Here is a 24,933-nt window from a genome sequence, read left to right as displayed (position 1 = left end):
AAGATCGCCCTGTACCCATATTGGGCGATCTCTGCGGCTCTTCATCATTTGCAGGACAACCGTCAAATCGAGCAGACCTCTGCGGCTTTGTAACTGGCTCTTAGCTGCAGGGAATCTTACGATTTTTCACCAACATGGCCAGAAAACTAACTAAGAACCACAAGGCTATAAACAGAGGTTCGGTGGTTCAGGCAATACATATACCAAGTCAAGCCTCTTCAATATGGCCAATCTCCCTGTGGTCAGGAGTCAGCTTGTTCGATGGACTGGTCGGTCCCTCCCCAGAACACTATCCTCAGTCAGACCCAGCCGCCGGTTCAGCAAAGCAAATTCATTGCACATACCGGTTTTTCCCACGCTTCATCCTCTAGAGGACATGCCGGTCTTTCCTGAGATAGAATACCAGCCGGAAACGGAGAATTTCTATGAGCAGTCTCGCTGGAGGGAGTCTATGGCCCTACTCGTCCATCAAATGCTCAGCACCTACCTTGTGGAGGAAAACTTGTACATATTAACCACAGCCGAGGAAAATCTATCGTCAATCACAATCCATGAGATGCTCAATGAGGTGCCCGAGGAGCTCATGTCTGTTCTACTCGCTGAATTGAGCCCGTATTTGGCCTCAGAGAAGGCCATTGCTAACTTTGAGGATTTCATCTTCTCCTTGAATACTACTACCAAAAACCGAATCAAGCGAGAGTTCAGTTCTAATCCGTACTTTAACAACTACGAAAATTTAGTGACTAAACAGACGGAAATGCGCAGTCTAGCCTCCGCTTTCAGTCTTGGCTTCTCTGAGAAGCGGGCCGAGACGCGGGTTTTGACTGTAGCCCTAGATGCCGTGTTTAACGGTTTCCAGCTGTCTAGACCTCACACCATTCTTCTTGAGATCTCTCGGGTACTCCTCACCACACCTGTTTTGCCAGACTACGACCTTATTGCGTATCTCTCGAAAAAGTTCCACAGGTTGGGAATGACCAATTACAGCAACCTCTTGTATCATCTCACACCGTTTCTTCTCGGGTTTGATGCCACCCCTGCGAGGCTTCTCTTCCGCATGAGCCACGCGCTGGCTAACAACTGGAGCCGAGACTTTATGAACGAATTGCGTTTTTTTGACATTAACACGTCTGTGCATCTTCTCGACAACCATTACCACTACAACAATACCTTCACTACTCATGTGAGTTTGCATCCGTTCTCCAAACTTACGCGGTTCCAGAAGTACAACCACACGGTGGTGGAAATTGACGGCTTTGCAGAGGCGATTGCCGAAACCAAAGACAAGGCATGTAATGTTGGCCCGTCTACGTTTGAGCCAATATCCAATGAATCGACAAATGCTGCAGTATCCAATCTGAGACCCACGGTGCTAGCCTTTACACACACCAAGGACATTGAGTACCAGTCAAAATACTTCCACCGCGTGGAACGCGACCGCGAAGGCCCTGTGAGACTCTCCCCTTCAGTGCACAAGCTCCTCTTTCAAAATACTACAGCCAGTGTTCTTTTGTGTCCGATGAAGACGTACAAAGCCGCCTTAAGGGGATGCATCCAGTTCGAGCAGTTCCCCGTCTTTGACACTTTGTGTCTCAAGATGCTCAACAACACCATCCTCGATACTAACGGGGATCCGTACGTGGTAGTTGGCGGGGAATACAGCCGCGACACTGCGGATGTTTTCAGGCTAGAATACCAGAACGGATTTGTGGTGCCATATCCTGTCAAGCTCATCAACAACCTTGCCAATATCAACATCATCAATGATTCCTATCGCGACTGCGTGGCCGCTCAGGAGAAGCTAGACAAGTTGGGCATACATTTGATCATGGATAAAGAAATGTTGTCGCTTCTCCTCAGCGGCGTCAAGCAGTCACAGGACATTGAAAGGCTCCGGTGGATCTCGCCCCTCATCCACTCGTACCTCCAGCTCTACAAGTCTAATTTTGAGAAGGAAGAGATAGTCAAGGAAATGGAGTACTTGATGGGCACACGCATTCGGAAGTTTGTGCACAAGCAGTACCGGCGATTCCGACGGAAGAGTGAGGCCCAGCGCGAAGCCGAGCCGCTTCTGATCATGCTTGAGAACGAGTATTTCGCTAACTCTCCGCTCAATAAAAACAAGCCGTTTGATGCGTTGCTCGGGTTTCAGATTTTAAGTGTGTATATGATGTTCAAGAGCACCATGGCCCACGACTTACGTGAGTTCAATAAGGTATTGGACTTTGAGAACAGCTACTACAAGATTTTTCACATGGTGGAGGCCGAAATGGAGGTGATCAAAAGTAAGGAATAGTTTTCAAGGCTCAACATGTAAATATAAAGGTTGCATCGAAAGGTCGTGAAGACCATAAACCAATGTGGGGGTGTAATTTTATAAAATTTATGAGTAAGTATCGTAAGCACAGTCGAAAATAATAGGCAAATTATGAATACAGAAAACCCATTTCGAACCAAAGTGTTTTGGTTCAAGGATAGACCCCCAAGTATGTCTTATCACGTGCTCCTCAACCACGGATTTTTCTTTTTTCATGTACATGCATCAAGCAGAAAAGTTTTCAGAGTAAAACTATTCACCGGTCCGCCAACCTCTTATCAGCAAATATACAGTCATGAAGTTACTCACTACCAACTTTGTCAAGTGTGCTGTCAAGGCCTGTGACTCCTCAGCTGACTCCTTCCCCTTAAAGTATGAAGACGTGCAATTGGTCCAAGAAGAGCAGGACTTCAACCCAGAGTTTATTGCTAACATGTTGGAGAGATTGGATTGGGCCGCACTCTTAAAGGTTGCTGCCGACTTGGGCAACACCTCCTTGCCGTCCCACAAGCCAGATGATGTTGACCCAACCTTGACTGAAAACGAGCCTTTGTTAAGAGACTTGCACTCCTTGTTGTTAGAAACCCAGATCACTGAGGGAAAGATGGTCTGTGGTAATTGCCAGCATGTCTATCATATCAAGAACTCGATCCCTAACTTCCTCTTGCCTCCACACCTCGCTTAAGCCTAAGCTGGCTCGTCCTTCTGTATAATATATATCATGTGCTTTGCACCTTAATCTGCATTCTTTACGTCCTAATATGGATTGTGTAGAGGTATGAGTCGTCTCGTATAGCGACTAGTTCTGACTGTGTTGTTGCAGGCTGAATGGAACACGTTCCTTGGTTGAGACTGGAAAAGTTCATATTATTACCCATAAACGGGCCCATTTCGTAATCCTGTTTGTGTAAACTTCTGTATCAAACACTCACGGTTCATACTTGCGATGACGAGCTACAATTTATCATTTGGCCTCTAGACGTAGAATTTTATCCGATACTTTCCTACTAAAGCTCCCAAGGGGTGTTAACTACAATGGTATCTCGATTCAATAGCGTTTCACGAAGGCTTGGACCTATAATCATTTTCTTCAAAACTAATAGTCATGCCTAATAAAACCTTTAGCCTGAAATTAAATAAATTTAGTATCTTGTTTTTTTTTACCCCCAAAATGGTCTCATACGGCCATTGGGTGGCCCTAATTGCAGTAGACGTTCCGAGTAGGTAGTATGTACCTTGTTTATTCCAACCTACCCTGCATCATATCTAGCAACCAGCTCAACCTCTACCTTTTGAGAAACCCCTTCTTGCTCTTCGAGCTGCCAGTGACAGTGTAGGAAATACCGCCGAAGTACTCGTCAGGCTTTCCACCGAACCGCATAGAATCATCACTATCGTGGGGAGAGTCATGGTGCAACGTGATGGATGAGAAGTTTGCGAACGGGTCCACAAGCGCACCTTCCACATCCGCGGGCGCATCCGTGCGTGCATCTTCACGCGCATCCTCTTTTGCGCTACTCTCCTTGAGGTCATTCATATGTGACACCTTCTGTGTCAACACCGGGATCATTGGCGGCTGTTGGTTCCTCAATAATGCCCATTGTGTATGCCTAAAAAACGCATGTCCTTTGATATCCGACGCTCCGGCTCTAGATCCCAACCGCTTCGTCTCGTCCTTCGTCAAGAGCTTCCGGATCAAGCTCTTGCAGCTGCTGGAGACCTGGGCATGCTTTGACCCTTCTGGGAATGTCACATCCTTCTTTAAGATCGCCGAAAACGTCTTGTTTCTATTCGCCCCCTTGAACGGTGTTGTCCCGTACAACATCTCGTAGATGAAAATGCCCAACGTCCACCAATCAACGGCCCCGGTATGACCCTTTCCCCTGATAACTTCCGGTGCAATATACTCCTCGGTCCCCACAAACGAATTGGTTCTAAACCCGTCGATACACGCCTTCGTATCCAATGACGGATGGCTGGAGCTCTTTCCGGCAAGCACAATCTCTGGCGCCTTGGTCTGGCTCGTAGGCTTGGAAAGATCAAAATCCGACAACATGATATGTCCCGACAGATGCAAAAGAATATTTTCGGGCTTCAAGTCACGGTAAATGTAGCCCATTAAGTGGAGATACTCCAACGCCGCGGTAACCTCTGCTGCATAGAAGCGCGCGTCAGCCTCGGGAATACACTTGCTCGTACGCGTCTGGAGTGCGCGGAAGAACTCACCCCCCATACAATACTCGATGCAGAGGTAAAGGCATTCCTCTGACTGGAACGAATGGTAGAGGGTGACGATGAAGGGATGGGAACTAGTTGCGAGAATTTCCTGTTCCGCGAGTGCACGCTTGATCTTGTTACGCGCAATCATCTCTTTTTTGTTAAGCACCTTCATCGCGTAGAGACGGTTGGTAGTTTTCTCTTTGACAAGGTAGACCTTTCCGACATCGCCGCGCCCTAGAAGGCGGATCTTCTCAAACGAGTCGGCAGTTACCTGGGCGGAGGAAACTTTAGTAGAGTTGGCCAGATAGGAGCGGCCGCGGGAGGTGGGGGGTGAAGGGCGGGAGATTTCACCGATGTGCGCAAGGTCCCAGGCCGAGCCACTGGCGAGGCGATTAACCAAGCCGCTAGAGAGGGCACTCGCCTGGCCGCTGCCCAGACTCTGGGGTTTGGTAAACACCGTTGAAGACTCAGACGGGGTATCAATGTTCCGTACCGGGACATCAGTGCTGCCTCCGCGGTCACCCATAAGCTTGAGGCCGAGCGGAGCCGATGCGACGCGGCGGAGCTTGCGCTGGATGGAGGGAATCCCGAAGGCATTTCCAAGTGTGTTACCTTGGGTTCTTTCGTCAGTTTCTACGGAAATTCCCGGAATTCCCAGCACGTCCCTTCCGAGCCGACCCTTGTGGTCGATTGTGCTTTGCCCCAGGCGGTAATCCATGTCCGCAATGTCGCCGCTTTCGCCGGTGGCCTGACGACCACTCGCTATATCCTGAACGCTACTCATATGCCTTAATCGGAATGTAACCGGGCCTTCGGGTGCAACGTCCGGTTCCTTTCTCTTGAACCCTAAAGAGCCGATTCCTGCAGCAATCCCTTCGAACGTATCGTTGGGCGACGACTCCGCACGCTTGCGGCGAAGCTTGTTCATGAGCCCCGTTGGCGAAACGAAAAGCTGGTTCTGTTCCGCGCTGAAAATATCACTGGACGCGGTAGAAAGCGGCCGCGTCGTTGCGGGCTCATCGGACACCTCGCGCGATAACGAGTCGGATGTACCATAGGAGCTGGGCGAGACGTAGGAGTCACCACTAGCAGGGCCTAGAGAAGAGTTGGGTAAGTGCTTGAAGAGGTTTTTGAGCTTGGAGAAACGGTTCCCCTGGCTGTGGGGTCCGTCCAGGAACGTTTCGATCTCAGGCGAGAGCGGGACGAACGGCCCAAGTGAGACCGGCTCTTCAAGGGCCTGGGGTGAGGGCTCGAATTCCGCTCGCAAGGCAGAGGTTGCCTTTTTTTCTTTGTCAAAGTTGAACAACTTGGAGATGGAGATGGAGCGCGTACGCATCGGGGGTCTGGGGCGCAGCATGGAGTCGCCCGCCTCGCCGTTGGTCTCGCCTGGAGGAGTGGAGGCGACTGCGTACGTAGTTTCCTGGAAGTTGAGGGCGGTCATGAAAATGAAATGAATGAGATGTGAATGAGAGGAAATGAAAAATGGAACTGGGTCAGAGCTGGGAACTGGCTCCGGGATGATAACGTCGATGGTGACACCTGGGCTGGAACTCCTAAGACTGTAGCTCAAAATGAAGAACTTTGTTCTAATGCGAATGGATGGTGTTTCTTCTGAGAAGTACTGGCTCAACGATAATCTCAAAGGACGATCCGGTTAACAAAGATAACTGTTAGTGTTTGCTCTGCGTAGCGGATCAGGGAACCGCCGTAACTGGGACGAAATTGTTGGCAAAATCCGGCATATACGCCAGATGAACACGGCTGGGGAGAGAGGAATCCCGAGGGCGCGAGCCGGGAGAAAATACCAGGAAATAATGGTTAATAATTACATGGCGGTTTAGGTTAGACCTGTGATTTGTCTTTTTTTTTTTGCTGATTTCGTGTCAGCTGGGTGCGGGTGGAGAGACTTTCTGGAGGGTTAACCAGAGGATTCGGGGTGAGTTTTATGTGCAGGAAAGAGGTCCAATCCCTGCAAATTGACATGGCTATTTATAGAAAACTCCTATCGACTAAGATATAAATCGTGTCTAGTTTTTGGTTGGTATAGTTTGGTACCGTCTCTGTAGGTGAATTAATCACTCCTATGGTGCGTAGAGTGTAAGTAGGAAAGCTGACAAATGCTGAGTCACGTGAGATGGCCGTATTCAACGGCTCTTTAGTATTAACACAGGTAGCCTTTGGAATGTCCACCGAGGCAGCCTGAGATTTTATAATTGTTTCAATTCTAGTGGGAAGTTAATTGATTGGGCTTTAATTTCCACAGATGTGGCTAACATGACTGAATCTCTCGGGATTCCAGTTCGGTGTGCTGCTGATTAACGGATTATGCAATGGAATGACGTGGAAGCTTGGTCTCAGTTTATGTGCTTGATGTGAAAAGTGTCCTATCTCAAACATAAACGGTCTTGCCATTAAACGTATTATAGGACACTTGGTACAATCATAATGGTCTATTTTTTTGGGAGGAAACAGCCCTAGAACGTTTCACTGATTGACATACTAGGCTCTAAAGGGGTTTTAATGTGGCATGGAATGCTTTTCCACAAATACGGCTCAAAATTTAAAAATAAAAACTATGGTAATCGTCTTGTACGAGTTTCGATAGAATGTACACAAGGCTGGGGTATAAAACTAACCAATACAGCACAAGTGTAATGGCACTGAGAGTCTAGAGACATTATGTTTATACATAATTGATAGTAACATCTTTAAATAACATGCTTGTATACTATTTCTAATATTAAGCTCTCATAAGTGACACCGATGTATCACGTGATAGACGCGTCGCGTGAATTAAAGTCCTGTGCACATTATTCCCCCATTCTCATTTGTTCATCACTTTTTTCACGCCAATTGATACTCGGCTCTGGTTAGTTTCAACAATCAGCTTCCTGGTTTTATCCAACAACCTTTCCTGTATAGACATGGCAAAACGCAAGAGTGACGGCAAAACCCAGCCCACCATCAGCCGCTTTTTCCAGCGGTCTAGCTCGCCGGTACGAATTCCTAGCCCTCCAATTGAAGTTCTCAGCGGTCTGGATGGAGAGATCCAAATAGATGGGCCTGTTGAGGGTGCCAACGTGACTGAGATTTCTTCTAAAAGGAATGTGCCGCCAGAGGAAATCTCTGTCGAGTTGAAGGAATTTGATGCTATGTCAGATGGCCCCTCCACAGAGTTGGATCCTAATGCTGCTAACGATGATCCCCTCGAATCGAATGGTCAAGTGCTGCTCCTGGTGGTCAGTACCCCCGAATTTATGGAGGTTGATGATCATGAATATCTTGACATGGAGGCTACGGAATCGCCAGCAACCGTTGAACTGAGTCGTAGTGCTAAGACGGATAGCAATTCCCTGGATGCTTATCTCTCTAAGCCAGATTGCACTCCCGCACCATTGAACTCCTCTTTGTCCTCCCGTAATTTTGCTTACAACCGAGCTAAAAGACCGGACCCTGTCCACACATCCTTCCACGACGCTTTTGTCCGCAAGCTCAAGACCTCCTTCTTCGAGCTGCTGGCGAAGGAGAAGCGGTACCAGAACGATGAAGCACCTTCCAAGAAAGAAAAGCTGGCGAAGAAACTCACACCGATGCAGCAGCAGGTGGCGGACTTGAAAAAGGCAAACATGGATAAGCTTTTAGTGGTCCAGCTGGGGTACAAGTACAAAATGTACGCTCAGGACGCGGTGTTGGCGGCGCGGATCTTGGGATTCATGTTGATTCCGGGGAAAGTGACGGTGGACGACTCTGCGCCCGGCGACTACCAGTACGACGCGATGGCATACTGCTCGTTTCCGGTGGAACGACTCCATATCAACGTGAAGCGGTTGCTCGGCCACAATTTGAAGATTGGAGTAGTCGAGCAGACGGAAACCGCTGCGATCAAGGCAAATACCAAAAAGTCCGGGTTGTTCAAGCGAGAGATTACTCATGTTTACACCAACGCCACGTATTTTGACGATCAGTTGATGAAAGGGGAAGGGGGAAAGCGGGATGATTATGTTCTTGTGGTGACGGAAGTGCCAATGTCCGATAGAGTAATGATTTCGCTTGTAGCTGTTCAGCCGTTGACAGGGGAGATTGTGTACGACGAGTTTGAAGACACGTTCATCCGGGACGAACTCCAGACGCGGTTGAAACATTTGCAACCAGGCGAGGTGATTCTTGTAGAGGTGAGTGCCAAGACGGAAAAGACCGTGAGAGGCTTGGAGAGTCAAGGAACCAAGGTGGAAAAGAGGGGTTTGAAGATGCCACGGGAAGGTTATACGAATGAGCTCATTACGTATTATGTTGATACAATGAGGGCGCCCGAAAAGGGGAAGGAAAGCTCTTCAAAGTCCCAAAATCCCACCTCTTCGGAAAAGTTTACTCTCATCCATGACTTCCTCATGCTGCTTTCGGACTCGCTCCGAATCTGCTGCCTCGAGCTCATCATATACCTTCAAGAGTTTCGCTTGGACTCGGCGTTCTGGGTGCGCCAGAACTTCCTGCCATTTCAGAACCTCAGCCACATGGTGCTCAACGGAAGTACCTTGACGAACCTCGAGATCTTTCAGAACCAGACAGACTTCACGGAGAAGGGGTCCTTGCTCTGGTTGTTGGACCATACACGAACGGCGCCGGGAGCCCGGATGTTGCGCAGGTGGATCAGCCGGCCGCTTGTTTCGCGGGAGGCGATCGAAAACAGGCTCCAAGCGGTGCAAGACATCATGGAATGCCTCAGCTCCGGGGGTCAGGGCTTCTGGGAGGCTCTCACCGCGAGCATGAAGAAGATTCCCGACTTGGAAAAGGCATTGATCAAGGTTCACTACGGAAAGACGAGCCGGAAAGAATTGTACCTCTTGCTTCGGGGATTTAATGAACTTCTCCAGTTGTTCAGTAAGCACGAAAGACAGGACATTCTGGTGAAATCAGACCTTCTCTCGCAGCTCTTGTCCACCTTATTTTCTGCCTCTGAGCAGGAAACAACCCAGGAGCTACTTCAAATGATCTACTCCCCTGCGGCAATTGACGATAAAATGACAAACGACGATAACAAACACGTGGTGCAGTACTTCAACGCGCACTACTGCCAGTGGGACGGGATTGCGGCCCAAGAGGCGGAAATTTCTCGCGTAGAGCAGCTTCTCGAGGCGGAGTTGGTCAAGCTCCGTGTCTTCCTCCGCAGACCCAGCTTGAAGTACGAATCTGTGCTCAAGGACTCGTATTTGATCGAAGTGCGCAACACAAACATCAAGACCGTGCCCCATGATTGGCTAAAGATCGGCTCCACCAAGACTGTGTCACGGTTCCGGCCGCCAGAGGTGAGCAGACTCTACAAATCCCTCCAGTACCATCGCGAGATGCTCATCAGCGAGTGCAACAGCGCGTATGTTGAGTTCATGGCTATGGTGGACTCTCACTTCGACTACTTCAACGGGATTGTGCGGAGCGTAGCCACATTAGACTGCCTTTTCTCGCTCACCGCCGTCTCCAGCGCCACCGACTACGTCAAACCGGCCTTTGTGGACTCCCAGACGGTGGATATCCGCCAGGGGCGCAACCCCATCGTTGAGCAGTTGTCGCTGAGCGCATACGTGGCGAACGACATCGCGATGGCTAGCGATAGAACACGTGCAATGGTCATCACGGGGCCAAATATGGGGGGGAAGAGCTCATACGTGCGCCAGGTGGCGATTCTCGTAATTATGGCCCAGATCGGGTGCTATGTCCCAGCTGAAAGCGCTACGATGGGGGTCTTTGACGCAATTCTCATCCGAATGGGGGCCCAGGACAACTTGATGAAAGGCGAATCGACATTCATGGTGGAGATGGGTGAGTGCTGCCAAATCTTGCAAAACGCCACTGCCAAATCGTTGGTTATTTTGGATGAGGTTGGAAGGGGCACGGGCACCACCGACGGGGTTTCCTTGGCTTATTCCATATTGGACTATCTTGTGGATAGCGATGTCGCTCCGTTGGTCTTGTTCATTACCCACTACCCGTCGTTGCACGTGTTCGAGACAAAGTATCCCGGTTTGGTGAAGAACTATCACATGGGGTACGTTGAGGTGCCCAACGAGGATTCCCAATGGGCCACAATCACATTTTTGTACACGTTGGAGCCGGGTATCGTGAGCAATTCCTATGGGTTGAACGTTGCCCGTTTAGCCAGCATTCCCACCGAGATTATTGATAAAGCTTACATGGTTTCACAGGAAATGAAGGAGATGGTTGAGGGAAAAAAGGCCCGGAGATGGTGTGAGGATATGTTGAGGGTGTTGCAGGCCGTAACAAAGAATAGTGATGTGAATATTGAGGAGGTAAAGCGGTTGCATGAGAGTATGGATATATAGAAGCAAATACAGTGAGTCTGACCTCGATATGAGATAAGTGGTTGTTAAAGGTGTCGTATGTACGCCGAAATGTAATCTCTAGAGGGTGGCATCAATGATACCACAATGGCTTTCAGGACTAGGGTGTTATTTTATTTATGAGTCTGTACAAACACATATCCTTTTCTACCCCACAGGATATCCAGTGAGGGCCAGTATATATATTAGCTCAGGGCTATTAAACCCACGGTTGCTTGGACTGATGAAGTTTGGTGTATCCATGGGGTTGCAAAGTGGTTTGCTACATATCCCCATGTGGCACTTTCAGCAAAAATAAAACGCCAGTGACAAAGATCACCTGTTAAGGCTTCAATGTAAGAAATCTATCGTCAGTCTGGCGCCATTCCTATAGATTGTTCCTTACGAGCTTGAAGGGTCTTAATCTAGAGTTTCTCTGTTTGAATTCATATGTTTTTTTAGTGTATTCCTGTAGATCACTCCCTAATAGGACTTTTGGAAGTCGAATCTTTCAATGGACTTCCGGACCTTTGTTCTCTCTGTGGGCTTCTTTCCCTTAAGTCTTTCTCCCAATATTCTTCTCTGGACCCTCTCCGTGGACTTGACTGTCTCTCATTCCCGAGCCTCTGCCCTTCTGTCCTTTCATCTCTAGATCTGTAGTTATACTTCTCATACGGATTAGGCCTCAGGGGCTCATCCGCCATCTGGAAGACCTTGCGAAGCCTGGCATTTTCCGCCTCTTGGGCCTCAGCTGAATGGTGGGCTTTGCTGTGAGAGAGACTTTGCTTCCTGGCTACATTCGCCTTTCGCTCTTCTAGCTTCGCTGTCAACTTCTGTCTTAGAGCGCTCACCTGGGAGTCAATGTATTCATCCTCGTTACCGTCGTCATCTTCCAAGCGGTCTCGAAGCTCCGCACACTTCACTTCTATCTCCCGCTTCTTCTCGTGGTCTAGGATTTCAGTACTCAAAGAATAGTTAACAGAACTCTGCGTCACATTTCTGGACCTGGCGCCTGAGGCTGCCTCGTGGATCCGTCTCTTGGAGTAGTGGCCCTGGGAGGCATCTTCTTTGTGGCTGGCTTTGATAGAGCTAATGTTTCGCTGGACATGGCCGTTGGTCGCAGAACCTTTAGCGGTCTGCAAACCGATTCCATTATATGACATTTGTGTTAGAGTTACTGAGATGGGGTGGAGATGGTAAGGGATTGGTGTAAGAATGTAGGTGTAGGAATGAAAGAAAGACTTCTTTGGCCTGCATATATACCTGTAAATTCGCATATGCAAATAGGTATTGGTTTTCCCCGATTGACTCAAGTTCACAAAACAATATTTGTGTATAAGCTATGCTATGAAAGTATAACTAAAGCTCGGGTTGGATAGGTGGTGTATGATAAATTATGGGGAAAGTGAATCTTGGTATTTATTTGGTAAAGCTGTATGAATTTAAGCTTAAGGAAATAACATCAATTTGTTAAAGATTAAAGTCAATTTGAGAATAAAAATAAAAGATCAAATTAAAAGGCATTGGTGAAATAAACGACGGTAAATCTAAACTGCACAATATCTTAGCAATAAGGTATAATCTAAATAGCCCAACTAATTGCCATGAGAATGACACTAAGCCAGCACATACTCAATGTAGGGCTTGCTTGTGCACCACCGGTAAAAATATCAATAGACGGGGAAGAAAAGGTTGAGGGGTTGGATGTGGATGTTGAAGAAATCTTAGAAGTCAAGATAGTGATTAAAGTGGATACACAGTTATCTCCGGTGCAGCTAGTAGTTGTTGGAAGGGAAGAAATTGGAGTGGAAAGGATAGAAAGCTTCGATGTGGTGGACACAATTAGCACAGCGTTAATGGCAGGAGTTAAAGTCTCTGGGGTGGACACAATTATTGGAATGGGTTCACTTGACGTGGATACAACAGTAGTTGGAGCGGAGGGTGGAGTAGACTTGGTTGAAGAAGCTTCTTGGGGAGTGAAGACATTGACTACAGGAGTAGATTCGGTTGGAGTGAAAGCCTGTGGGGTGGATTTCATGGGAGTGGAAACCTGTGGGGTGGATTTTACAAGAGTAGAAATAGTGGTGGTGGATTCCACAGGAGTAGAACTGGTGGTGGATTTCACAGGAGTAGAATTGGTGATGGTGTATGTAAATGACATAGAACCCTCAGAGCGTGCGACTGGTGTAGACATCACCTTCGAAAAAGAGTTGAAAGGGGGGAAAGTACCAGGTGCCGAGTTTTCTGGGGAGGATAAAGGGGGCTTCACCACTGAGGTAGGTGGAAAAGGTACCGGGTAGCACGTACCATCGCTCCCAAGAGTTTCGGAAGAAGGACAGACATAAGTTGGTTCGATAGTAGTATGCGGGGAGGTAGTTGAGGGAGTAACAACTAGGATGTAAGAGGTACAGCTGTCATCTGAGCAATGAGTAATCGTTTCGGTGGTGGTGGAAAATTCGGATGTAACAATATACCCAGTTGTGGTCGTGATATTAGTGGGAAATACAGAAGGGGTCAACGGAGTAGACAAAGATGGAAGTGGGATAAACGAAGATGACAATGGCGTGGATGTAGATGTCAATGGAGTGGACATAGGTGTCAGTGGGGTAGGGGAAGATTTTAATGGGGCAGATTTGGTCACTGAAGCGGACGAAGCCACCATAGTAGACGGAAATTTCAATAGGATAGGCGATGATGGCAATGGGTTGGACGAAGAAGTTACCTGAATGAACGAAGTCACCAAAATGGATGAAGGTAGCAACGAAGCATACTTAGACTTCAGCAGACTAGGCAAAGAGTACAGTAAGGTAGGCTTGGTCACAGAAATAGACGAAGTCATCAAAATGGACGAAGATGTCAATGGAGTAAGTGAAGATGTCATTGGGTTAGACTTAGTCACCGAAATAGATGAAACTATCAAAGTGGACGAAGGTGGTAATGGAGTAAGCGAAGACTTCAGTGAGATGGACGAAGATTTCAACGAGGTAGATGATGATACCAATGGGGTAGACTTGTAGGTCATCTTAGTGGATAAAGTCGTCGAAATAGATGAAAGTTTTAATGTGGTGGACGAAGAGGTTATTGGAGTGGACAAGCTCAATGGTCTGGTGGAGGAAGGTTGAGTAGTAGTCGTTGTAGTCGTACCAGAAGAAAAGCTAGAAGTACTTGTAGTCGGTATTGGATAGCATGTTCCATCACTTGCTTTCGTAAACGAAGAAGGACAAACGTAGGCAAGATCAATGGTAGCGGAAGGCGACGAGGTAAGAGTAGCGGTGGAGGTTGATCTGGTGCAAACACCGCCGCTGCAATGGGTAGTGGTAATCACATATGTGGAGTAAACCGATGTAATGCTCAAAAATGTGATAATAGACATGTCAGGATTCTTGGTAGGTTTGGATGCAGTGTCGGTCAACGGGCAGTAAGTGGTAGTAGCATCGATTACAGATGTTGTAGTTCTTAAGCTATAATCAACGTACGCTGCTATAGTTTGGGTAGAACACTTCCCCTCGGAACAATCAGTAGTAATGTAGGTGGTAGTTCCATAGGAATTGGTAACACCAACCAGAACTAATAAGGCTAGAAGCAAGGAGACAGGATTCATTGAAAATGACTTGGGAGATGATTGTAAATTGAGTACAAAAAATAATTTAAGAATAACGACAAAGTCCTATATTTATATACCATTATTCAATACAAAAGTTGAAGATAGAGCATGTCAATAATCTAGCTTGTATACTTTCCCGTGCTGTATCTACTTGAAACATCACCAGTCTGTTTCTTTGAGGTTGCAGTCCTATGCGAAGGCACTTGCAGCTTTATGCATAGTCAAGGGTGCGCCCCAAAATCGTACTGGGCCGATCTCCGTTTCGCCTCAAGCAGCCGAAACAGGAAGAGCGCTAAAAGAAATTCATATACACTTATAGCATGACTTAGTTTGATTTAAATGATAATTGCTGAAAAGGGAATGCTTTTGACGCACTTGTTTTGGACCTTGCATCATTCTGGCAAGTTTCACATCCCCGGTGAATATTCGAGGTGCATCATGTGAACCTCATAATTGTGTTTAGCTTTCTTCAAGACTTAGTATTACCTGAAATTTGATTGAACGGTATAAGTCGTACGCGTGTACTACCTGCAAGACTTTGCTAAAGTCCGATTGCCAAAACAGTATCGGAGAATATCATTATCTATGGTAGATCTCTTGCCACGAAAGGTACCAAACTTCCAATCGTCTAGAAATAGGATCAATAGATAATCTTCTGGGGAAAAACAATATAAAACCATCATTATCAAGGACAGTAGATTTTTCAGAGACAATAACGAAAATAATTTTCCTGATTTAACTTTCCGGGCCTCAAAGACATTGAGACGTTTGAAATTGGTTTCTTCACGGAGGGCCCATAATGTAAAATCTTCCATTTCATGAGCAGGCCAGAATTAAATCTGAATTTCACGAAGCGGTCCCATGTATTCACTGCACTAGCTAGTGCTGCAATACAAAGTACTTGCAACTAGCTTCTAAACTCCGAGAGAGTATGGGGCGATTGAGCGTTTCAGAGTGCATATACCGACTGATTGCTTTCTCCGCCCTGTTCCAAACAGCCACCTCTGACTTCGTGATGAACCCGAAACATATCTGGCACATCTGCTGTATATTTGTCATGGTGTAGAGGTTACATAGTTTGCCTTTTACACTCCGATTCCTGAAGCATGAGCCCTGGAAGGATGTCAGTTCTCACCACACGCAACTTTAACTTAGACCAATGTCAGATTTTCTTTATAGTATACTAATTTAAAATTACATATCTCAAACACGGATAGAAATGACCAAGCATTTCTTTCCGTATTGAACTTTAAGTCGCCTATAATCGTCATAGGCTAACCGGTGACTAGCTAACAAATAGATAGTCAGTATTCTCTCAATAGATCATTGTGATCTGCTGATATCACGAAAGGGTATACTCAAGAAAGTGTACATTTGGGGTCCCAGCTCACCTTATTCCAAGGTCTGGGTAGCGTCTGCACCTTTATCATCGCTTGATACTGTATCCAGAGTCTCAGATAAAATATCCTCCAGGGAATAAAGCGCATGCTCTCCCAGGATGTTTAAAACAGAGTCCGTTGCAACAGAATCGGTAGAATTAGAAGCATCATGGACTTCCTCCGTCTTAGGGATAGGTTCAGATGGTTTAGAATCGGTGGAAAAATCTAAATTAATCGCTTGTGCGGAGGTATCATCAGCCTTGGTCGCTTTGGCATGGGTCTCAAACGTCTCATTGTGGCCGATTGGAGCAGTAGCCTCTGCCTCGTCTGCACCTCCAATTTCTGGTTCAACAGTTTTGGATGGCCCCTCGCCTAATGTATCATGCAAAGGGGTATGTTCACCCACATCAGCGAAGTCACTGAGCGAAAGCGGGGTCTCAGAGTTAGTGTCTTCAGCTATCGAACGCTCCAAGGGCTCGTCGATGGTCTCTTTCTCTACCTTGGCCATCTCAACGTTTTCAGCGCTGCTAAAGCCTCCCTCTGGATCTGCACTATGAACAGCCTCGGATTCTTTCGACGTAGATTCAGCGACATCCTTAACGGAACTTTCAGGGGCCTTCCGGTTCTCAGAAAGAACAGTTCCCGTCGGAAGCTCCTCTGTCTGTTTCTCAGATAGACCCACACTCCAAAGGTCAGCAACAACAATCGAGTATTTATTCTTGGCTTCAACCACCGGCTCAACAGCGCTTGTCGGTAACTTTCTCCCCCTAGGCCCCTTGGCTCTTCCCTTTCTAAGATCTTTGGAAACAGGCACCTCTTCTTGATCGCATTCCTTTGTCTCCTCGCTCTCGTCTGGTTGGAAGGCCAATGCTTCCGCTGGGACCATGCCCGGCAACGCCATTCCGATCATGCCGTTCAAATTCTTTGCGAAATTCACTCTAGACGAGGCCAATCTATTTGGCATTCCTGGCACGGCCCGTTGGGTTTGGGTCTTCTCCTCGACTGAAGATGCCTCTTCATCAATAGATCCGGGCAAAGAATCAGCGGTACTCGAACGAATCAAATTTACCTTCATGGGTCTAGAAGGAACTAACGGAGGGGCCTTTTCGGATGACGCACCGAACATTTGTTGGAACGCGGCAATCTTAGAGGACGGCTTTTTCGGTTTAATTGGAGGTGGTGCCTTCTTTTTCTGTAAAACTTCTGAAATTTTGTTGTGGGTAGCAACTTCTTCCGGTTTTGGGGCATCCAGTGGGCTGGAAACAGCCTTCCTTGGCCGCTTTGGAATCACCGGTACCGGGGTAGTGTTTTCCTCCACATCCTTGGGGGCCGTCTCCGTGTCCTTGGAAGTAACGGCCTTCTCTGCCAATTCCTTGGGAATTTCAGGCCCGTCTTCCAGTTGCCTGGTAGCTTCAATCTTTTCTTCCACATCCTTCGGGCTACCAGCCTCCTCCAACGCTATTTCAGACTTATCTTCGAACTTACCACTAGTTTCAGTCTCCAACTCCTCAGTTTCAACCTTCACGTCGGTCACTTCGGTAGGTAATTCGGCCTGGTTGGCATATTCCTTGTGGGAGCTCGTATCGAGCACCTGGATATCCTCATTTCTCTCGATTCGCTGCACGTCAGAAGCTTCATCAACATCGGTACCGCTGTCATGCTCCTCCTTGACGTACCCTGGAACGTGGTCGGTACTAAAATCAAACTCATCGGCTTCCACTTTATCCGTACACACCGCTGTATTTTGCGGAGTAAGTTCATCGGTAAGATCCGCATCTGGTTTAAAAGCAGATATGTCGGTATCTATTGTGATAGGCTTAACAGCGCCTCTAGATGGTCTAGCCGGAACCCTTGGGACCTCATCCTGTCCAGACAGAACGGTTTCAGCCTTCTCGGCCTCGGCTTCACCCTCCGGCTCGGCGCTCTCCTCTCTTTCTGGCTCCTGGATTGTCGCAGGGATTGTCTTTTGGACATCTTCCATGGATGGTTCGTGTGGCAAGTCCGTGTCATTAACCTGCCTGATATCCACATCGTGGACGGAGCTGCGGGGGCTGCGGCTAGCAACGGCAGAAACGACGCTCTCATCAGAGGAGGATCTCTTGGATGGCCTCAATGGTACAGCTGGAAGCGAAGGAGAAACCGGCTCAGAGATAATCGTCTCTGGGGTGGCAGATTTAATTGGCCTTCTAGGGATCGATGGGACGGGAGTCACGGATTGGCGCGTCTCTAAGGCCTTGGTTGGTCTTTTTGGAACGGCCGGGATCCCTTCAGGTATATCAATCTTCTTGCTGGTCAAGTCCTGTAAAGAAACCCTACCTTCATCATCGTCGGACTCGTCCTCGCTTCCGGAAAAGCCATCGCTGTCATCCTTTGGAAGTGGCATCGAAGCAGTCAGTCTTACCGGCCGTTGGGGAATTTGGGGCAATTCAGACATAACGAATGCGATTGGCAGTAAATAATTATACTATGGGTTCAGTATGAGGGTCTGTATAAGAATGCCTGCGTGCTCTTGTATTCGCGGGGCTCGCGGAATTCGGAGATCCAGCAATCGTGCGCCACGTTTTGTTAGCAAGTTCGCGGCATGCCTACGCCTTTTCAAATTAATTATTAGCATACAGCACAAATCAAATTATAACTAAATTAATAGCTTATTCTACTTAGACACCGTAGTTCAATCTGAAGATATCATTGAACACGTAGTAGGAAGAGCCATCTGGAATCAAATGGAAGACCTGGGAGTATCTCATCTGGTTCTGTTCTTCGTCAACCAACAAGGCACCAGTGACCATGACCAAGACATCACCATTTGGAGACGCTGGCTGGGCATCCAAGGTGTCAATTCTGTGCGCAACCTTGGTGAATGGCAAAGAGGTCAACTTCTCGACAATGTTCTTGGCACCTTGCAACTCACTGCTTTCGAAGGTCAACATAGAGTGGTCTCTCTGTGAGGGTTAGTATGGTCAACAAGGCGGGGGGGGGAGTACATACGTATAAGTTACCCAACTGACTTCTGTCAGAGTCGAATTGTTGGTAGTAGAATTCGCAGAATTGCTTGGACAAGGCAGTAACATCAACTATAGGGGTTAGTAATTGTTGGCAATATCGGGGTTTGGTAAATCATCCCCAGCCTTATACAACAAACAATATTAACGTACCGGACATATTGGAAGGTGGCTTTGTTGTAATTAGTATGTCACTCTAATCTGGATAGAACGGATGGCGTTTTAATGATCTGGTCAAACGGAATCAAAACCTTCGTGTGGGTGCAGTATATGTTTAGACAAGGGCTATATCCCAATGCGGCAGCAAGTGGGCAAATTTCCTTTTTCGCTTAGTTCCTCTCTGATTTGCCTGGCCATTGTTTGTCTCGCACTGCTATAAGTTGCAGATCAGCAGGGTATGGAGGATAAGTCAATACTACTTATATTGGGTAGGAGTCTAAGGTAGAAGCATTAACGGAAAGCAAATGATTGCAATTTAAGTTGTGGGCAAGCTAGCTTGTGTCTACCACATAAATAGAGGTGCTGTGCACATCTAAAACAAAGCTGGACTGGTGCTAAGCTATTTTTCTTGGCTAGGCAACCTACGGTGTCTATCCCTCAATCGGTCTCAGGTCTCATTTAAACCCGTAAAAACACGGTATAAAGCTTTTCAATAAATTTCACAAAGATATTTATCTTTAACTCATACTTACCTCCCCCGTTCTCAGCTACGCTTAGCAGCGATACAAATGCATCAGCAGGAATTGATAGGTGGTTGAGATAAACATCCCCCGCATATCGTTATAGATTCTTGGATGGTCCCTTCTACATTGCCCCAACCAGGTTAAAAAGAAAATTCAACGATAATTTTGAAAAAATATGAAGTTGACAGGACTCGAACCTGCGGCCCTTCGATTTGGAATCGAAAGCTCTGCCAATTGAGCTACAACTCCATTGGTACAGGATATCTCAGAATAGTGATTTCCCGTTCGGCCATAAGACCTTCCCATGAAAAATAATGGTTTTTCGTGTCTAATGTCTTGAAGGGAGATGGTTGATCTTCTTTCCTACTCTTTAATCTCATTATTTCTTCCTTAATTCCGGATACTGCCTCCTTTTTAATTGATATTTTTTAGTGAATGGAAGTTAACAGTACATACAGGGACCGATTATGCTAATAGTAGCATTTCAAGCTTATGTATATCCATCAAGCTTCATGTATCCATACCTAAAATAGTTACCGGAATTCATCTGCGTACACGCACTGACACTTCCAACCCCTCAGAAAAACGAAAAAAAAAATCAACAAGCATACTGGAAAAAATCAATCATGAAGGGTGCGGGTTTCGAACCCGCGCGGACACAGTCCAGTAGATCTTAAGTCTACCGCCTTAGACCACTCGGCCAACCCTCCTAGATTTTGGTTGAGCACTGGGATGAGTTGACATGCATCCGAGCTGACTTTAGCACGTGCCCTGGATGACCGCCAGGATAAAAAGCTATGACGGCGCTCTCTCACACAAGTCTTGGTCTCCTTGTTCTCCCTTTACCCAAAACTGGAATCATCGTTTTATAACAAGATAGCATATTCTTCCAGGACGCTTGAGCCGACTTTAAGAACCGGAAAAAAAAAAGACCCAACCTGGTTCACCAAGCTCCTCCACCAACCGAACATCTTACAAGTCAATAAATATACTAAATCATTGCAAAATTGAAATAAACATGAAAATCGGAGCAGAACATTAACTGTACAACAAGGAGTGCCCTTTTGTATAGTAGAGTATTTTTAACTAGTAACTAGCTTATCTATAGCACAGATATTGGCTCATTTAGAATCCAATATCGAAAGAAGAAGAAAAAATGCGCCTTAAAAACCAGCGTAACGTAAAACAAAATTCCAGGGCTAAGCATCCATGCCAAAAACATCATCGTCATCGTAAGTAGACTCCCGCGGAGAATGCACCATCTTGCTTCCGTCTCCGCTTGAACTACCTCGTCTACCAGAGATGGTCGGTTCGAGTTCCTCTCTGCCATCGTCGTCGCTAATAGGGTTCATCAACCCGTTTACTCGAACTGGCTTGGACTTAAAAGAAGGAGACTTGAAGTCAAACGCAGGCGGTTGGGGCAGCTGGCGCTGAAGGTGGTAGGCTTCATTGTTTGGCAAGCTGCCCGGGTGGAAATGGCCGTTAGGGACCGCAGGGACGTCCATGTATGAACCTCCGTTCAAACCGTTGCCGTTGATGGCGGTGGTATTGGCAACGGACAACTTACGCAAGTGGTGGGGCAAGTCGCTACCCTTCGTAGTTGGAGAGGAGGAGTAGTCGGTAGCCGCATCGAACCGTGGTGGGTACTGGGAGAAGGACGATTTGCGATAGTTCATACGAGGAGTGTTTTTAGCGGAGTAGTAGCTGCCACGAGGGGAGTCATGCACTGGCGGCGGCGACGCCGAACTGTGGGCGTGGAGCTGGAACTGTTCGTGCTGAGCATTTGGACTAAACGGACCGGTGTTCTCGATTGTTGGCCCTTCCGTATTTGGCACACCACCGTTTCTGTCCAAGGAGTACTTGCTGAAGGTGCTGCTTTCGTGGGCCGAAAATGGTGCATGGGAGACAGTCAAATTCTGCTTAGGTACGACGGGGGTATCGTCTTCCACCGCTTCTTCGTTAATAGTGTCTGGCATCAATGAGTTTCTGCGCGACGTGGCGGCGCTGCCCGGTAACTTGTCATTCATCGCCACCAAGATGCTAGCCGCTTCTAGTAGCTGCACCTGTTGATGCTTGGAGATCAACAACTTCTTGGTCACGTTCCATTCCGGGGTATGCTCCCACAAGTGCTTGGCCAAAGAGGAGATATGCTTGTAACCCTTTCCGCAAGCCTCGCACTTCAACTCCTCCTTCAACCTGCCAGACTCGCCCTCAGAGATTCTTCTGACGACAAAGTCTCTCGATAAAAGCGGAACGGAGGTGGACAAGTGGGTTGGAATCAGGCCAGCTGTGTGAGGGGACGCTTGGTGAGGGTGGGCCTGGTACTGCTGAGCCTGGTACTGCTGTTGCTGCTGCTGTATGTACACGTTGTTTTTCGGGGGAATCGTATAAGGCGACGTCGTGGAATGTCTTCTAGAGGCGTTATGGTTGAAGTGGCCATGGTGTTGCGGCGGGTGCTGGGTGTGGGTATGAGTGGAGGTCATGGTTGCAGGTTTTTACTCTTCGTGACTCAAAAAAACAGGCAAGCGAATATGGTATTTTATCGTCGTCACGGAAAGTTAGGATAGCTCAGAGCTAGTAGGATGCGATGGAACGGGGTTTATCAAAGAGAGATAGGAAAGTAAGCGTATTGGGGCTAGTAGGGTATGAGTGATTAAATTTTTTTTCCGGTAATAAATTTATTTTCCCTAGTGTGTACCATTTTTATCTTTTTCCTCACGATGCGAACAAAAGAGGCACACTGCTGTGCGTGAAAAATAATTTGTTGCATACAGGTCGACGTACCGCTCGTTTCCGGGACCGGAAACTGGTTTCTTGGCGCATTAGTAAGGGAAAGTCACGTTTCTCACCACCTGACTGTAGATTGCTCCCTCTTGTGCGTCAAAAGGTCAGTGCGTTTACGCGTTTGGGGATAACCGTCTACGTGGCGTGAAATTGGAGAACTACAGATGGCAGGGCTCAGTGATGCGGCAAAAATATCCAAAGTGTTGTTGGACTTCACATTAACGTCTGCGAATCCTACACCGTTTTTGGTTCGATGCACCAGGTTTTCATAAACCAGTCGTCACACGATAGTTAAGCCACGGGAGAACTATTCCGCGTCAGGGCCTCGACCGATTTAACCCCGCCAGCGTGCGCATATATATATTTTTGCAAAGCTTGCCAGATCGCCCGTGCTCGTAACGAAAGCACCAATTTCATGACCCCTCCTGACTGCACGCCTCAGAAGCAAACTTTATTGTGGGTAGAAGCCAACACCCTACAACATATCAAACGTTGTATACCACAGGGGCAACCTATACGCATTTTGGCAGATCAATTAACAGTATTATCATTCACATACATCGATCTAGTGGCTGTAGAGGCACCGGGACCAACGCCACAGTCCCCCTCGCACAGCTACAATAGGCGGGTAGCACAACCAAACGGTTTATTATACATCATTCACCAGGTGAACTCAAAAACTACAAAAAGAAGCTGCAGCAAGGGGAGAGAAATAGCACAGAAAGGAGCTATTCCTCGTACCTAGGCAACGGTGTTGGCAACTTCAAACCCAACCTGCTTGCCGGTCAATTTGGCGTAGACCTGGGTGAAGCTTTCCAACTTTTCGTCGTAGACGTTCTTTTCGTCCAAGACAACCTTGTAAACCTTGTTACCACCGGTCAAGTGTCTGACTCTCTTGCCAACAATCTCGGCAGGGAACACCAAGTCCTCCAAGATCTTGTCATGGACCTGAGTCAAAGTTCTGGATCTTGGTCTCTTCTGGTGCTGACCCTTAGAGGATGGAGGCAAGATGCGACGTTCGGCCAAGATAACAACGTGTTGAGAGGAGAACTTCTTCTCCAATTCACGAATCAATCTATAAGTTGCATGCCCTTCTACTATCAAGTCACAAAAAGCACCCTGTTTCACCAGTCATTGACAGGCAACGATCCCCTAACACCTAGTGGCAAAAGTACAACTATGCATACGGTCATACAGGGGGGAAACCACACCAATAATCGGATCAGCAGGGATGCGTTTGGACAGCAGTGTAGCAGAAGAAGGGCACAGTATGTTAGAATCTGTCCTTCACGGAACAATACGTATACCCCACAGGACCGTTTTACAACGAGGGTACTAGAGATTTGACACCGGCAGTGTCCCCCGTCAGGAAACACTGTCAAAGTTAGTAGAACGGGGACCTGGGGAGGGAATTAACATACCTTTGCTGGACCTTATGATAACTGCTCAAGGATGGAACTGGAACGAAAATAGCAATAGCCTTCTTACCACCTGCGACGTCGATCTACACACAAAATTCTAGTTAGTATTAAAACGTTAACGAAATGTTGTGCTTTAAATAACAGAATTAGGAGATCGTCCGGGACGAAAATAGCCAGACCCAATATTGGATTCGTCTGCTCTGTATTCACCATGCATCTTTGTGAAGGTCCGAGAAACAGGAACCACCCGTGGTTTCTCAGACAGCTGGATAGCCGCCCCTCATCTGACGAGAAAACATGCAAAAGTATTCGACAGATGTGGAGCCAGGAATATCCCTTGGGACGCCCACTGTATTTTGGCCCCGGACACTCCTAACTCTATTATAAATAATAGAAGTCAGTGTATGATAGAAGTATATCATAACGTGTAGCCGGTACGCACCTCACGGGCAGACTTGAACTGCAAAGTTCTCAAATCCGACTTAAGGTCTGAAGCAGAAGCTTCAAGGTCGAGGAAAGCTTGTGCAATAGACAATTCTAATTCGGATGGGTTTGTGTTCAAAATCTTGGAAATAGCAGACATGGTTAATATTCAATAAGGTTAATGGGAGGGTAGTTGAATAAGAAAGCAAGAATGGTAGGATTTTTAAATCATTCTTTTCTGTGCACCTCGAAAGTGAAAAATTCGCCCGCACGTGCAGATAGGGTAACCCCTGGTGAGAGAGGTTGGTATACTACCAGCAGCAAATTACAGACATGGTATTTAGAAAGACCAATTGCAATTAGCCAAATAAATACAAGTCCTTGCTTTCGAAATCCAACCTCTCCTTTTTTTTTTTATTACGTAGAAATCCCTTGTTTTAGAGCCTCCAACGTGTTGCTGACATAAGCAACTCATCCGGGTATAAAAACTGTCTGCTGCGAATTTTTTACTTCACCCACGTTTGCCTTTCTTTCTTCACAGAACGATTCCCATGATTCCTGTCGGCAGCCTAATATCACTCTTCTCTGTAACAAGAGCGGGGAGGTTTAGGGTTTCATTTAACGACCCCTTATGTGGTCCGATATCCTTCTCCTAGAGACCCGTTTTGGTGATCTACTGAGGGCGGCAGGTTGAAGGCGTGGGAGAGAGGACTTGATCTCTCTGGATATCTCTGGCGTTCAAGAACAACTAAAAAATTGCATCATAGT

At 47.1% G+C, this 24,933-nt stretch overlaps 11 protein-coding genes and 2 non-coding genes across 13 annotated transcripts; 4 read left to right on the top strand and 9 right to left on the bottom strand.

Annotated features, from left to right (window-relative positions):
• The first annotated feature begins 171 nt into the window (after nt 1-171).
• Nucleotides 172-2,370, top strand: BABINDRAFT_161424 (uncharacterized protein). Its single transcript, XM_019128799.1, has one exon. The coding sequence runs from the start codon at nt 224-226 to the stop codon at nt 2,294-2,296; it is 2,073 nt and encodes a 690-aa protein (XP_018985039.1). The 5' UTR covers nt 172-223; the 3' UTR covers nt 2,297-2,370.
• Nucleotides 2,371-2,583: 213 nt separating this feature from the next.
• On the top strand, nt 2,584-3,074 carry BABINDRAFT_161423 (RNA methylation protein). The gene has a single exon (XM_019128798.1). The coding sequence runs from the start codon at nt 2,613-2,615 to the stop codon at nt 3,000-3,002; it is 390 nt and encodes a 129-aa protein (XP_018985038.1). The 5' UTR covers nt 2,584-2,612; the 3' UTR covers nt 3,003-3,074.
• A 285-nt stretch (nt 3,075-3,359) lies between these two features.
• BABINDRAFT_161422 (serine/threonine protein kinase) lies at nt 3,360-6,408 on the bottom strand. The gene has a single exon (XM_019128797.1). The coding sequence runs from the start codon at nt 5,976-5,978 to the stop codon at nt 3,603-3,605; it is 2,376 nt and encodes a 791-aa protein (XP_018985037.1). The 5' UTR covers nt 5,979-6,408; the 3' UTR covers nt 3,360-3,602.
• A 205-nt stretch (nt 6,409-6,613) lies between these two features.
• Nucleotides 6,614-7,204, bottom strand: BABINDRAFT_161421 (uncharacterized protein). Its single transcript, XM_019128796.1, has one exon. It carries the CDS (start codon nt 6,947-6,949, stop codon nt 6,788-6,790), a length of 162 nt encoding a protein of 53 aa, XP_018985036.1. The 5' UTR covers nt 6,950-7,204; the 3' UTR covers nt 6,614-6,787.
• A 192-nt stretch (nt 7,205-7,396) lies between these two features.
• BABINDRAFT_161420 (uncharacterized protein) lies at nt 7,397-10,988 on the top strand. The gene has a single exon (XM_019128795.1). It carries the CDS (start codon nt 7,462-7,464, stop codon nt 10,870-10,872), a length of 3,411 nt encoding a protein of 1,136 aa, XP_018985035.1. The 5' UTR covers nt 7,397-7,461; the 3' UTR covers nt 10,873-10,988.
• A 68-nt stretch (nt 10,989-11,056) lies between these two features.
• On the bottom strand, nt 11,057-12,080 carry BABINDRAFT_161419 (U2-type spliceosomal complex subunit). Its single transcript, XM_019128794.1, has one exon. The coding sequence runs from the start codon at nt 12,030-12,032 to the stop codon at nt 11,346-11,348; it is 687 nt and encodes a 228-aa protein (XP_018985034.1). The 5' UTR covers nt 12,033-12,080; the 3' UTR covers nt 11,057-11,345.
• A 1,342-nt stretch (nt 12,081-13,422) lies between these two features.
• BABINDRAFT_13333 (uncharacterized protein) lies at nt 13,423-13,991 on the top strand (the record flags this gene model as incomplete). The annotated part of the gene is made up of 2 exons (XM_019127071.1): nt 13,423-13,882; nt 13,925-13,991. The coding sequence occupies exons 1-2, from the start codon at nt 13,596-13,598 to the stop codon at nt 13,989-13,991; spliced, it is 354 nt and encodes a 117-aa protein (XP_018985033.1). The 5' UTR covers nt 13,423-13,595.
• Nucleotides 13,992-15,628: 1,637 nt separating this feature from the next.
• On the bottom strand, nt 15,629-18,340 carry BABINDRAFT_161418 (uncharacterized protein). Its single transcript, XM_019128793.1, has one exon. It carries the CDS (start codon nt 18,284-18,286, stop codon nt 15,866-15,868), a length of 2,421 nt encoding a protein of 806 aa, XP_018985032.1. The 5' UTR covers nt 18,287-18,340; the 3' UTR covers nt 15,629-15,865.
• A 119-nt stretch (nt 18,341-18,459) lies between these two features.
• NTF2 (Ran GTPase-binding protein) lies at nt 18,460-19,037 on the bottom strand. The gene is made up of 2 exons (XM_019128792.1): nt 19,008-19,037; nt 18,460-18,926 (listed from the first exon to the last, which is right to left on the bottom strand). The coding sequence occupies exon 2, from the start codon at nt 18,780-18,782 to the stop codon at nt 18,510-18,512; it is 273 nt and encodes a 90-aa protein (XP_018985031.1). The 5' UTR covers nt 18,783-18,926; nt 19,008-19,037; the 3' UTR covers nt 18,460-18,509.
• A 676-nt stretch (nt 19,038-19,713) lies between these two features.
• BABINDRAFT_t198 lies at nt 19,714-19,786 on the bottom strand. Its single transcript has one exon. It is a non-coding gene; the product is annotated as a tRNA-Trp (tRNA).
• A 378-nt stretch (nt 19,787-20,164) lies between these two features.
• BABINDRAFT_t197 lies at nt 20,165-20,247 on the bottom strand. Its single transcript has one exon. It is a non-coding gene; the product is annotated as a tRNA-Leu (tRNA).
• Nucleotides 20,248-20,546: 299 nt separating this feature from the next.
• On the bottom strand, nt 20,547-22,020 carry BABINDRAFT_175878 (uncharacterized protein; the record flags this gene model as incomplete). The annotated part of the gene is made up of 1 exon (XM_019131002.1): nt 20,547-22,020. One exon carries the CDS (start codon nt 22,018-22,020, stop codon nt 20,737-20,739), a length of 1,284 nt encoding a protein of 427 aa, XP_018985030.1. The 3' UTR covers nt 20,547-20,736.
• A 1,042-nt stretch (nt 22,021-23,062) lies between these two features.
• BABINDRAFT_36073 (40S ribosomal protein eS7) lies at nt 23,063-24,325 on the bottom strand (the record flags this gene model as incomplete). Its single annotated transcript, XM_019131752.1, has 3 exons — nt 23,063-23,396; nt 23,743-23,825; nt 24,185-24,325. 3 exons carry the CDS (start codon nt 24,323-24,325, stop codon nt 23,063-23,065), a joined length of 558 nt encoding a protein of 185 aa, XP_018985029.1.
• Nucleotides 24,326-24,933: the final 608 nt, after the last annotated feature.

Source organism: Babjeviella inositovora (assembly GCF_001661335.1).
Source record: "Babjeviella inositovora NRRL Y-12698 unplaced genomic scaffold BABINscaffold_6, whole genome shotgun sequence".
Taxonomy (NCBI): Eukaryota; Fungi; Ascomycota; class Pichiomycetes; order Serinales; genus Babjeviella; species Babjeviella inositovora.
The sequence above is the reverse complement of the archived record's forward strand: the minus strand, read 5'-3'. Positions and strand labels throughout refer to the sequence as shown.

What these genes read in the sequence shown, in the direction of transcription:
- BABINDRAFT_161424 (XM_019128799.1), top strand. Translation starts at nt 224, where the DNA reads ATGGCCAATCTCCCTGTGGTCAGGAGTCAGCTTGTTCGATGGACTGGT.
- BABINDRAFT_161423 (XM_019128798.1), top strand. Translation starts at nt 2,613, where the DNA reads ATGAAGTTACTCACTACCAACTTTGTCAAGTGTGCTGTCAAGGCCTGT.
- BABINDRAFT_161422 (XM_019128797.1), bottom strand. Translation starts at nt 5,978, where the DNA reads ATGACCGCCCTCAACTTCCAGGAAACTACGTACGCAGTCGCCTCCACT.
- BABINDRAFT_161421 (XM_019128796.1), bottom strand. Translation starts at nt 6,949, where the DNA reads ATGGCAAGACCGTTTATGTTTGAGATAGGACACTTTTCACATCAAGCA.
- BABINDRAFT_161420 (XM_019128795.1), top strand. Translation starts at nt 7,462, where the DNA reads ATGGCAAAACGCAAGAGTGACGGCAAAACCCAGCCCACCATCAGCCGC.
- BABINDRAFT_161419 (XM_019128794.1), bottom strand. Translation starts at nt 12,032, where the DNA reads ATGTCATATAATGGAATCGGTTTGCAGACCGCTAAAGGTTCTGCGACC.
- BABINDRAFT_161418 (XM_019128793.1), bottom strand. Translation starts at nt 18,286, where the DNA reads ATGTCTGAATTGCCCCAAATTCCCCAACGGCCGGTAAGACTGACTGCT.
- NTF2 (XM_019128792.1), bottom strand. Translation starts at nt 18,782, where the DNA reads ATGTTGACCTTCGAAAGCAGTGAGTTGCAAGGTGCCAAGAACATTGTC.